We start from the raw sequence: 13,677 nt of genomic DNA on the forward strand, positions 1-13,677 counted from the left end.
AGAGCAGAAGAGCCAGAGGGAGAGCCTCCTGCCTCTTTAGTATTTATACAGGTTTTTACCTCACATTTACATTCTCAAACAGTGCCATTGAAGTACATGTGATGCCTCATGGCTACATACCTTTATCTAACTCTGCACCTGAGTAAAACAAGTGGGGTCCCACTCTCCCCTGTCCTTTCATGCCCACGAGCTTTGATATATTGAAAGTGGCTCCAAAACAACAATACTGATCTTTGATCAATGTAACTTTGTCAGAACACTCACCTACTGGATTAAATCTAATAATTCCTCATTTTTTCCATCATGCCTTACTTCAAAGACAAGAAAAGTGTATATTCTATTCTTATAAGTAGCAATTGCTAACAGTGTGGGGACTCTTTTGTATTTTGTACAATGAGGAGGCATTATTACTCACACCCTTGTACTGGAACAGTTGGAAAAACTAAAGTTTTCTTCCCTGAACATTAATTCTTGTGGAATACACAAATTAACTCTGTTTTTTTTTCTTTTCCATTGTCTTAAAGCTGAACACTTTTCATTTAATCCAAGAGTCTGAAGATTGGTCTGCTCTTTCATAGGCAGGCAATTTCTTGCACTATCAATGCTGGGATGTACAGACTATTGGTTAGAAGGCATTCAAGTGTTGCTCAGGCATGTCAAAGGGAGCAAAGGGAAGCAGCACAGGGAATTCCTTTGCTCCAAATACCTAAGTTCTGGGTATTGTTCTTCTCCCACACCCTAAAAGATTTGGTTCCAATATAAATCTGGGTTATCCAGTGCATGAGTGGGCCTGCAGTCACAGGCCACCTTCAGATTTTCCCAAACATTTGACTGTCAGATGTAGAAAAAGGAATAGGAATCAAAAACTGTGCAAAGAAAGATTAAACTTTATTTACAGAATACAGGGAGGGGGAAATATAAAGCCACTGTGTAGAGTGAGGGACCCAGAGCAGGGTGACAGGGAAGAAGGCCTGACAACCTACATTCATGAAGTGAGCTCCTGATCTCTCATTCTAAGGCAGCTCCAACACAAGGGTTTATCTGTCTCCATGCTGAAGAATTTGATTTTATTTTGGGATCAACATTGCAATAATCAGGATGCACAACATTACACAAGCCAGGTTTCTTATTGTCTCTAAGTTACATACTTAAACCTTTGAAAAAGTTACTCTTATCCCAAATTCCAAAGGATCTATCTATTGTTCTTTAAAATTAAAAAGGTGCTCCATCTAACCCTAGAGAGGGACAATTCAGTATTTCCTCATAGTAGAGTGAAAGCTCCACAGATTGCCCTATCTAAAAAAGGTTCAGTGGAAACAACTGTGACCACTGTTTTGGAAAGATGAGAGGTGGTATCTTAGGCCAGCCTTGGTTGTTTGCACAGGGGACCCAGGAAAGCACCCTGCATGGAAGCCAGAGACTGGTAAGCTTCAGCCAACAAGTGAGGGTGAGACACCATCAGGCACTTCCACGTGGATGTCTGCAGGATGTAAGAAACATGATAGTTGATGAATTCCAGAGTCCAAGTTTTCAATTGGTGTGCACCGTGGAGGTCAGCCAAGATGAGCATTTCCAGGGCATTCTCCACAGAGAGGTTGCTGCCAAGGTGGATTTCACACATGAGCTTCAGGTGCTCCAGACCAAACCTATCTGCAGCTGCCAGCAGATCAGATGCCATTCTGCAGAGATTTGGTGTCTTTCCAGTGTAGATGAAGGAAATTATTTCATTGAAAACTGCAGGATCCATATCACTGATTTCAACTGGACTGTTTTTACTCTTCTGCAATTCATACTGAAACAGGGCCCTAAAAACTGGAGAGCGAGCTGCTAAGATGGCTTTGTGAGCCTGGAATTCTTGGCCAGCCACACACAAGCAACAGTCTGCCAGCAGGGAATTCTTCCACAGCCCTGCTAGATCATCAGGCAAGGAGCACTCAGGAACATCCATATTCATGTTATTCTGGCTAGAGATGTTGGTGGAGTCTTGTGCCACTTTCACCTCACACCAGAGAGTCAGCTTGTCATCTGGGAGAAGTCCATTGCTTTCTTCTAAAACCAATTCTCTCAAGATGAATTTTCTGAATCCCCAGTCTGAGCCTGGCTCAAAACTACGAATTTCTTGACTTGATAGACCATTGGTTTTCTGTCCTTTATCATTCACAATGTAAAATGTAAATTTTGCCCAAGCTTCTCTCATTGGACAGCTGATTAGTGCCAGGCTCAGCGACAGGTAATCTTTGCTTTCTTCATCAACGCCTCTTGGATATACTCGTAAGCACCATTTCAGTTTATCATTTGATTCAGATGAAAAGGTTGAACTTTCAATGCTATGACCTATTTCCCTTAGGCAAAAGCTAAAGTTACTGATGGTCCACAGGTAGGAGAGTTTTACCACTTTGATTTCTGTGGTGTATTGCTTCTCAGCTATTGGCCCACTTGACATTTCTTGAACCCCTGCCATCACCAGTGTGAAAGAGAAAGAAGTTTTTGCAAGTCAGAGAAATGGTTTCTTTCTTCACTATATTAAAAATGTCACTCCAGTCAGCAGATCCTAGACAAGTAGAGAGATATGCAGTCATGAAATGCAGAGCCTAGTTATACATAAAAATATTCAATTAGAATCAGATTTTCTAAGATTTGCTAGTGTATCAGTCACTAGTCAGTTGTTTATTTATTCCTGGAAGAAAAAGCTCACCTAAGAAGTCTCCTTTTTTGCTCATTTTCATGATATTTCTCTGTAATTGAACCGCTTTGGAGATGAAGGAAGGATAATTGCTAAACATTTGAGGAAAGCTGGAACTACATAGCAAAATTCAGTTCCATAAGCAGCAAAATACTGTACTCGAAAAAAAATCTATATTAATAATATTTTATAACACTATCGATTTTGTTTGGTTTGTTGCTATTGGAGATTGAACCTACAGGTTTGACACTGATTTATGTCTCTCATCCATTTATTTATTTGAGGAATATTTGGCCCAATTTATTTACTAGACTTCCAAAGTTGGGATTCATCTTTCTGAGGCTTCATATTTAATTCTGCAAGAATACTGGTATTGGAAGAGTGCACCAGCATGCTTGTTTGGTCACCTGTTTCTCTAATACACCTCCTCAATGCTGTTAACCTTCCAAAGCAGTCCAGTGCTGTGACACAGATAACTGGAGTGTGCTTCAAACAAATGGTGCCTTCAGAAAATTTATGGACATTGTTGTGATAACACCTAATTTAACACCTTTTTTGATCTCCATTTTCTGCCTATGGCACAATATTCTTCACACTGAGTTTGGTGTGTGACGAGGTAAAAACCTTGCTGAGGATGAGCTAGAAAATGTGACTACCTCTCTTTTCCTTCTCTGGCCATAGGTTTTTAGTTGGCAACAAGATGGCTCTCCTTCCCCTTTGCTCTCTTTGCTCCCTGTTGCAAGACAATTGACTCACACAGTTCTTGTCAGAATTCTGGGTTATCAAAACACCATCCTCATCTCCTACATGAGTACAACCTGGCCAAGATAGGTAACTTTCCCACTCCAGCCCCTTCACTTGACACTGTTGCATTTGATAATAGATAGGGCACCAGGAAGAACAGATAAAGGCACTGAGAGAGGCAAATGTGTTTTTTATTTTCCTCAGCCCAATGCACATCAAGCCTTCTAGGAATCCCTCGTTTCAGCCCTCTGCCTGGCTGACACAGGACTGTCATCACAAGGAAAGGAGCAGCTAAATAAAACTGGTGCCTAAGGGAAGACAAGCTTGCCCATGCTAAGGGAGAAATTTTCAGGACAACTAAGTGACAGAGAACTTTTCTTAATGACATTATGCCAATCTTGGTGCTCACATGCAATTTTAATGCCCATGGGGATATCTAATAGGTATCCTTGTTGTTTTCAAATAGAAATGTCATAAAATGAAATAAATTAAAATAGTGCTGTTTCTTCAAGAGCTCATGCGTGTTATTTTTCCTAAGACAATTTAAATCTGGGATTCTATTTCTTAGAGCCCCAAGTACATTACCTGAAATATCCCTATCTATGTTAGGCAGTGCTCACTAGGTAAACAGATTTAGTGCTAGGAATCTAGTAAAGTTACAAGATTTAAATGATTGACTTACAGTTGGTGCACACAGAGTCACATACAGGAGAGTCAGAAAGGCTATTGGCACGCTGGAGACACAAAGAACCCAGTTCAAATCTTGAAGCTGTGTTGAAAACACGCTGAGTTCTTCTCAAACAGATGTGACCCAGCCTTCTTTGATCCCCTTTTATACCACTTAGATAAGCATCCACCTTAGGGTGGATCTTTGCAAAGTATTCTAATCCACTTGAGCTCAGCATTTTTTATTCAAATTAACAGATTCAGTTAATGCTTACACCACCTGTCTTCTGTCTTCTTGAAGAAAAGAAATTATTTTTGCTGCCTCTGAATTTCTTTTTTGCTTTCATTTATTATTTCATTAAATTTTTTAAAAGTTTCTTGCTATGTAGTTAAGCTAGCCGTACACCTTCAATGACCCTGAGACTGTTGTATTCTGTGATTTCAGACAAGTCCACTATGCCTAATTCTTCTGTTTTCTAACTGCTAAAGAGGTAGGGCAGGTTTCTGAAATTTGAGTATTCAGGAATCAACAGCAGCCAGGCATAGTAGTACACGCCTTTAATCCCAGAAATCCAGAGCTGGAGTTAGGAGGATCCTTACAAATGTATGACTAACGTGAACCACATAGCTAGAGCTTGTTTCAAAAAGACAAAAAAAAAAGAATCAAAAGTAATCAAACTATGCATGTTGAAGTGAAGGAAACACAGACAGACTTCTGATAGGCTTGAGGGGAAAAAATCTCTCATATCATCACAAAAACTCAGAAATCCTCCCAAGGAAAATGTGAGAATAACAGGCAACTCTGCAGAAAGCTTTCTGGATTTGAAGTCCCAAGTAAGAGCACAAGGAATTGAGTACTCTGAACCCTATGAACACTCAATTCTGGTGGCCAAAACATGCTTGTAGGGAAAAGTCCCCATTTGGAAGAAACTTCTAGGGAACTACAATCCTACCTGAGCTGGTCAAGAACAGAAAGGTCCGAGGAACCAGAAGTTACAGTCCTAAATAAAGAAGAAATGCTATGAAATCAACAAAAGTGTTTACTGTAGGGTGAATTCAGCTTCTCTTGTGCTACTTTGCTTCTAGTAGAGAAATAATTATCTCAGGGACTGGGTATACGAGGATATCAGTGACAGCTTACAGTTTTGCACATGCATGAACACTTGGGAGCCATTTACACGCACACACACACACACACACACAGATATCCAAACACACACTGCATGTCGACTGAACAAGACACAGGAAGTAGATCAAACACTTCAATGTAATGCAGTGTTAGCATGATTATAAGCAAGATTGTGAAATAGAATTAAGTCAGTGCATTTTGGAGGTACACAAAGTAACACCTATGGTGATAAAAAAGAATATTTTTCATAAAAATACAGCCTAACTATGAAGTAGTATATTAGCTAGGAAAGCTCTGAGCATAAGTTTGAAAACAGCACAATAACAACTTAAAGGTGTAGAAAACTTAAAAATTCCTAAGGACGTTAAGAATACCTTCCTTGTGGGCTTTTTTTTTTTTTTTTTTTGAGTGGGATGGTTTTGGGGATTAAATCTTGGGCTTTCATACCAATTTACATTGTTTAGGAATAAGATATCACTAAGTTGCTGAATTGCCTGAGCTTAATCCAATTTTTGGCAAACTATTTCAGTCTACCAGCATGCTGAGATTACTTAGAGACACCTGAACTGAAGTTCTGAAACGAAAAATCTCCACAGAGCATTTTTATGTGCCACTACCAGTTCAAGTACCTTAGGAATTGCTGGTCACATGACTCCTGGGCCAGTTCATCCAAAACACCAACTTGATGAGATTAAGAGTCTCCTGATATGGGAACTGCAACCCTTGGTGTAATCATCCATGGATGTTCACAGTTGAGTGTAATATTAAGAGTTGAGTCCCCATGGTGCTCGTATGCTGTGGGTGAGCTTGGGGTGGGGTGGTATCTCTTGCTGCTGTTCATTTTGATCCTTTTGTTGTTGCTATGAAAATAACAAATTTGCACTACTAGGAAGTTCTTCCATGATGGTTGTGCCTTGGAGCATCCCAAACACTGAGGATACAAACCACATTCCACCTCTCCTGCTTTAGGTTATGTGTGTCAGGTATGTTTGTCTCACCAAAGAAATGATGGCATGTGGCTCAACATTTTGAAAGCTGCCTGAACTTATTGCACATTGACATCATTTGGATATGGTTTGAACTCTTTTTTTTCATACAAGAGATGAAATTCAAAACTACTTGCTTGTAAAGCAGGAGCTTATGCTGCTGAGCTAAATCTCCTACATATCTGAACGCTTATCATGGGACGGTACTCTTATTGTGGGAACTGGGTCCATAGTGTAGCAGTGGTAAAGTAATAAAACCTTAAGAGTTAGAACCAGTTCGAAGTAAATTAGGATATTAGAGCACTACACTCAGGGAAATAGAAAGTCTGTCTAGCTCAGCAGATCAGCTAAAGCTGAACATGGATCACATGTGGGGCCAAACCAAAGCTAGTCTGAAGAACAGGGTCTTCGTGGGTCAAGTCACAGGGATAGCTGCTCTTATCTCAGAATCACTGGGTGCCTGAGACAAGTTATGTGGATAACCTCTTTGGTGGAGAGGTTTCATATGATACTGAATCTACCAACTGTATAAATAAATGTGCTTCATCCCATGGAACTCTCATGTGGTTTCCTCCAGCTCCTTCTTTCTCTTCTCCTGCTCCATTGTACTTTCCATCAGGAAAGAGTGCTACAAATGATCTCAGGTTTTGGTACTCTGACTCTTGTCATTTTTCCCCATGATCACACCATTCGCATCGTATGAAAATTGAAAGTTGCAACTCACAGGAGTGTGTCACTTTTCATTAAAATGGATTGGTCTCTACAAGAATGAGTCATCACACTTGAGGCTAACCCAGGCCAGTAATAATTCACTAGCAATAACTATTGTTATACCACCCACCACTAGAGCCTCATCTGAGACAAATAGATGCCTATACCATTCTCTCAAATCTCAGAAGCAATGAGCTGAGAAAATCACTTCATAAACTACACTGCTTCACAAAGCTTTTTAATTAGCACAATACATGATAAAATACCAGGACTCTTTTAGGAAATCACTGATTCCAGATATAGGGTAGGCAAAAGATAAATGTCCCTAAGATGTCTTCTTGTGTTTGAAAACCACAGTAAATATGAATAGTGAGGAAACACTCTTCTCTAAGAAAGGCCACAGAAATTGTGTGGATCTCTTTCTTCTGCATGCTTCCAAGTAGCACTTAACTCCACGATAAAACTCTCTGGCTGAAAAGGTAGGTAATGTGAATTGTCTGGTAAGCATGTGCTCACTTAAAACTAGGAAACCAAAAGCAGAATAGATATTGGTGTTGATAAGCAGTTTCTACCCTTTGTACTATTCTATTTAATAAGCAAGTATAAAGTATTGAGAGGATATCTACTCCAATGTAAGTTATAAGTTTTAATGTAAGTAATAAGGTTTCATTGTAAGTAATAAGAAGTGGCTAATTTTCCACATGTGGATTAGATAAAATTTAAAATTTGAACTCAGAATGCAATGATTAAGGATAATAGAGTACTATATAATGTTGTGAATAATTTAGCAGTTTCTCATGTCTTGAAGTGATGAAATTAACAAGTTTCAGTAAAGCAGAGGTAGTTTCTGAGAATGATGGACTCATAGTGACCCCAATGGCTGAGCATTTTTCCATTCCCTTTGAAAGCAGACCTGAACCATGAGGATATATATATAATGCTGCTGAGTCTGGTAGAAAACTGGAGCACACATCTGAGTTTCTGAAAGCAGAGAGAAGAGAAGCTTTGGAAGAAAGCAGGTGAGATCTATCCATAAATCGTAGTCTTTATCTCTTCCTTTTTTCTTTCTTTCCTGTTCCCTCCTTCCTTCCTTTCTTTGTTCCTTTATTCCTTTCTTCTTTCTTTCTTCTTCCCTCCATCTTTCCATCTTTCCTTCAATCATTCTTTCATTCATTTTTTTTTATTCAGGTTATTATGTAGTGCAAATTGTCCTTGAAAATCTGGTGATTTTCCTGCCTCAACCTCGTGAGTGATGGGATTATAGATGTGTGCTTCCACATCCTGCAACTCAGGATTCTTACTATTTCCACAAGTTGGACCCAAGGAGTGAATTGGTTGAGGAGGAGATCTAAGAGCTCTGAGCAAGTAGCATATAGTGATTTCTTACTCTAGACTTTAGGTTTAGAGCCAGTCTGTCAATATTCACTGTTTGTACTGGTCCCAAATCCATATCCCTTGCTCCTGACACTGGATCAGTTTACCCAGAAGAACCACCTCTTCCTTCCCAGCCAACCTGTTCTGTATTTTTTTTTTTTGTCTTTTTTGAGACAGGGTCTTGCTATGAAGTTCAGGCTGTCCTTGAGCTCACTTTGTATCCCAGGCTGGTCTTGAACTCGCAAGGATCCTCACACCTCAGCCTCTGGAGTGCTGGGATTAAAGGTGTGAGCTACCACGCCCGGTAAGCCAATCAATTTCTAATGGAGTCTTGAACCTATTTACTTTATATTACCTCCCTGCAATCAGCATTCACCAATATGTGATCCTAAAGGAAACCCTAAAGGTTGACCCATTGTACTCTCTGTCCTGCTATTCTCATTAACATAGGAAACAAATAAACACAGTCTTTGATAGCCTACTCAGTACAGCAGCATTCTGGTGTTCCCCTCCCACAGCCTCTCATCTGAATCAGCCTCTCAGATGAAAGGTAGGTGATAGGTCAGAGAATGCCAAATATGCAGCACCATATGAATTAAGTTGCCCAATGGACATGGGGAGTGATAATGCCAAAAAATAGGGTTATACAAGTGACTTACGAGGCAGACAAGGTACACATAGCCCATTAAGTTCTCTGTCAGAGATGTCATCAACAGTCCTCTTCATTTTCTGAATCATTATTCACTCTTTGTAGCTCAGACACTATAATTTCAAATCTAGTGTACCTTATTCCCTTGAACAAAAAATACATTTAATATCATATTATAGATGGACAAAAAACAACAAATGGAAGAACAGACTCTTCTGATCATGTAAGGGTATATTTCTGACCTATCCACACTACATCTAAGTCTTTCTTGTTGGAAAAGTATACTAATTTGGAAATATCCTACTGAAAAGTAAAAAAATTGAACCTAAAACATTCTAAGACATTCATAAAACAAAGTGTTTCGTTTGAGTCTGAAAATTCCTCCAAAATCTCATGCAGTCATTCAAGCAATTTTCTAGATTTTGTGCATGACTCATGGTCCAAAGTTTGGATTATAGGTGTGAATGCTACACTCAAGTCTGTGTGGCCTTCAAGCAAAATAAGGAACAGGAAGAATTTTCCTCCTGTGAGCCATTCATTTTGATCTTGTTGATTTCACTGTTTTCTGCTACCATGAAATGTTGCCCTTTGCCATGCACTACTCTCCCTTGGAGTCAGTTGTTTATAGAGTGAAATGCCCACGGAATGTTATGTAAATAAGCCCTTCCTTCCCTTCACTTTATGTATTAAATGTCTTGTCTCATTAATGGGAGAAAATACCCAACACTACATTTGGTACCCAAAATGTTGGGTTGCTGCACTGTCTATACCTGGCCATGCAGTTCAAAAGCCTTTGGAAATACTAGAGCTGAAATCCTAAGGTTGATCTATGTGAGAAATGCCCCTCAGATCACAAAAGAACACACAGCTGATACAAGATAGAAATCCTTTCAGGAAAAAAAATACAGGCTCTGCAAGTTTCATCTGGGAAAAGGGCTTCACTGGTTGTTGGCCTCCACAGGTTGTGTTTTATTGTTATGGCATTTGCAAGAAATTAACACTTGGGACACTTAGTTCCACAAACAGGTGAGGTTTAATTCAAACAGTAAATGTCAGCCCATGTGACATTAAGACACTATACTGATGCCTTTTTTCACTTCTGTTATAAATCGCTATACAAGTCCACAAGTTTAGAGGGTTGCTATGAACCCCACCGATGCGACACTTATTTTGCTTTGGAATCTTAGAAGAGCATCTTACATGTCTGTTAATTACAATGCAAAATGTAAGGAAAAATGCCTTTTGGTGGCTTGAGATGACCCCATTGTTTTTCCTTTTCCATAGTTTTTATGACCAATTAATGCAGAGGAGCAGACTTTGGGGATTTGGCCAAAGTTCACTTAGTATTTGAGTTCTATTTGCTAACTAAATATCTATGTAAACCACAAAATAAGAGAAATTTTGAAGACCAGGATTTGTGGGATTTCTAGTGGAAAAGCAGAAAAAGGAAACAATACTGGGGGATGTGAATGCCCTCACATTCTCCACTCAAAGATATACTATTTTCTAGGATATATCTAGTCTTTCATGAGGTTGTGGTTACTAGTTCTGCTGACTGGTATTACAGTCATCCAACAGTACCTTATGTGCTTGATATATACTACTTTGAATCCTATGTGTTATCCAGTTAATTTTAGGCATGACCTAAATTTGAAGACAACTATGATATTAAATTTTGGCCCTGTGATTCCTTCTAGGTTTGAGTCTAGCTACACATTTCAATTGAACAATATCATATTGTCCATGAGTATCATTATATAATTTTCCCCTTTTATTCTTGTCCTGATTTGTCTAAAGTTTCTATGTTTATTCATGTATTGTTTGCATAGAAACTTCAGTTTCTCCTATTAAAGTAGAATGTCCTGCTTGTTCCATGAAAAGAAAGCTAAGTCTCTTTCCAAATTTGATTAAACGTACATTTCCCAGTGAGTTCAACTGGTTATGAAGCATTTTAATGACTGACCTCACCCAAATGAGGCTCTGTTGTTTGCTTGGGTTATTCAGTGAAGCCTCTAGAGTTGTTTCAAAATGGGCTAGTGCTCCTGCACTAATTGCAAGTGTTGCAGGATGCTTGCCCTTACAATTATTCATAGTATAGCAGTCTGCTTTGTCATGTCTGGTGCTTAAACAAAAGCCATCAGTCCTGGCTTCCTACATGTACAGCTGTCACTCTGTGAATGAGCTTTGTTAGTAGGCAAGATAGTGTCATAGTAAAAGTTTTGTCTATGGTTGAGGCATTTGAACAACCTATTAGTAGAGAAAACCATGAGTCTTGAGCCTCCCAGTAGGTGGAATCCTGAGACCTCGTCTGGTTTCATGTAACTTCACTGTCACCCTGTCCGACACGAAATCTTTTCCATAAACAGTCTCTATTATGACTAAAGGAATGGATTCTCAGTCTTCTAGGGAACAGGGTATTTAATGGGGTATAACTGTGGTTGATGAAGCTATAGCTTCATAAAACTTTAATTTGGTCTACTAAACATCCAGCAGCTATCATGGGGTGTGACATTTTTAGAAGTTTATTAGTCCTATTAACTAAATCCTAGATTTTGCATTTTTTTGGTCTAGGTTAACCAGAATATCTACCAGGGATGAGGTATTACTTTTAGGGGTGCCTTAGGTAATACATTTAGCATCAGGCTTACACAAACATGCAACATGCAGGAGAGTGTAAGAAAATAGGCAGCAGGGTTTCAGAGCAATATTTCAGTCCTTGGTATGTAAGAAAGAATTCTTTGTCTGCCCCCTTCCCTATATTTACCTATATATAAGAATGCCTCAAATGAGCCCTCTTGCTCAAATTGGATTATTAATATCCTTGAGTATGATTCAAACCTGTATCCAGAACTTGTTTGACTATGCAGTGCTTCAACATTATAACTATTCTCTATATACATGTTAGAACTTGTTATTCTGAGCCCACCACTGGGTCAATGGGTTTTAGCCACTTTTTTTCTAATTATAAGGTGTAAACCACCATACTGCCATACCCAAAATCCTATGGTTCTACAACATCACTTTGGACTGTATGCTTCTGTTTCATTTTTACAATTCTGCTTTATCTTAGGATTCATATATAATCCATAAGTCACCAGGTTTATGTTACCTAAATTATGCCTCAGTGTCTTTTTAGTACCTTACATGCAGGGAATCCTTTTATAAACCTTCTTCTCTACCATTCATTGGGTTTCCAAAAAATAGCCTATGGGGATAAAAACACAACAGAGAGGCATTCTGCTTTTATAGCCTGGTTAATTCCAATATTGTTTACTTTTGGGGATTCAATGCTATATTCAGAGAGATGCATCCAAGTTCATCAGGACTGGCTATTTTTGACTGTGAAATAATGTCATGAAACTTCACCTGCAGGATGAAGAGCAGGAAAGGTAAAGCCTGGGTTGTGACTGTTAAGTGTAATCCCAGAAGAATTAATCAGGTTAGCACTCGGAAAATAATTTTAAACAGTTGAATATTTAGTTTAATAAAAACAAGTAGAGATAAAAGAACAAAAGCAGTGTCCTCTGGAATTCCCCACTTCCCAAGATCATTGTCCCAAGGTCAACCGCAAAACCATGACCACCAACAGGAATACGATCAAGAACCCAATTGGATAGCAGGTTATTGAAGATAACTATAGTCTATTGTACAGTGTCTCCTCAATCTTCATCTGTGTGTTGAGTCATCAGCTTCTGAGATGGTGAATACAGGACTTTGGGTACTTTGTCACTTCATTGTGTTCTTTAAGGGAGCTGTTTCTTGTTAGTTGTAGTAATGGATTTTAAGGAGAGCCATTAACATCAGAACATTGAATTTATAATATTATTTATGATGATCACCCAGAGTTTATCAGAAAAAGGAGCAAGAAATATATCCACAGCACTAAAGACTCAGAATATTCATCCAAGGGCCTGTGTCCCACAGCAATGTCATGCAGGAGCCCATGACAGTGCTTCCCATGAGTCTATGTGCCTCCCACACCTGAAGGTCTGGAGCCAAAACAAAGGACTCACATTAATCAGTTTTATGGATCCTCACTAGTAAGGGCCAAAGCTCAGTGCTGGGAGCTGGAAAGACTATGACAACAGGGTTAGGGAACTGTGATTGTAGGTTGAGGGTTCTGTGCTGGAGCCAAGATGTCATGTGCAAAAGCAAAGAACAGGGCTATCCTGAAAAGTGCCACAGTCATCCTCAGCAACATGGAGGTTCTGGGCTGCTCTGATGAAAAGAACATTTTATACATGCCAGAAAGGCAGCATGACAAGTTTATCCTGGAAATTAAATGGCCCATGTGTTTCTCTCCAGAGCAAGAAAGCAATTTTCAGTGTAAGGACCAGAGTTCTCCCCAGTTGAACCACAGCTAGTTGTACAACATGGTCTCAAGTTCCCGGGCTTACAATGGTTCAACTCACACTGGAAGCTAGTCATGATGACCTCCTGCAGGAGAACCAATGGCTCAAACAGCAACAAATAGGAGAATCTAAAATGCCTCACGAGTCTTGTCCACATCACAATTTATGGTGGCAACTTTCTGTAAGTGGAGCATCTCTGATCAGCACCATGCTGATTTAATGCAGCTGGCATTACATTGATCGTCTGTTTTTAATCCATAACATTGTGACATATTTTTCAGCCCTCAGTGGGACACATCCACTTCTTCATGTCCTGTAGTTTCCTCAAACATTGCAATGGATAGAATTTGAGAGATGAATATGTCACAAGTGGCAATAGGGAG

At 39.3% G+C, this 13,677-nt stretch overlaps 1 protein-coding gene across 1 annotated transcript; it reads right to left on the reverse strand.

Annotated features, from left to right (window-relative positions):
* Nucleotides 1-1,357: 1,357 nt before the first annotated feature.
* LOC100730035 (speckle-type POZ protein-like) lies at nt 1,358-2,461 on the reverse strand. The gene has a single exon (XM_063233533.1). The coding sequence runs from the start codon at nt 2,459-2,461 to the stop codon at nt 1,358-1,360; it is 1,104 nt and encodes a 367-aa protein (XP_063089603.1).
* Nucleotides 2,462-13,677: the final 11,216 nt, after the last annotated feature.

This window comes from Cavia porcellus, unplaced genomic scaffold (genome assembly GCF_034190915.1).
Source record: "Cavia porcellus strain 051 isolate PalLab524CR breed Dunkin Hartley unplaced genomic scaffold, mCavPor4.1 scaffold_23, whole genome shotgun sequence".
In the NCBI taxonomy this organism is placed as follows: domain Eukaryota; kingdom Metazoa; phylum Chordata; class Mammalia; order Rodentia; family Caviidae; genus Cavia; species Cavia porcellus.

What these genes read in the sequence shown, in the direction of transcription:
- LOC100730035 (XM_063233533.1), bottom strand. Translation starts at nt 2,461, where the DNA reads ATGGCAGGGGTTCAAGAAATGTCAAGTGGGCCAATAGCTGAGAAGCAA.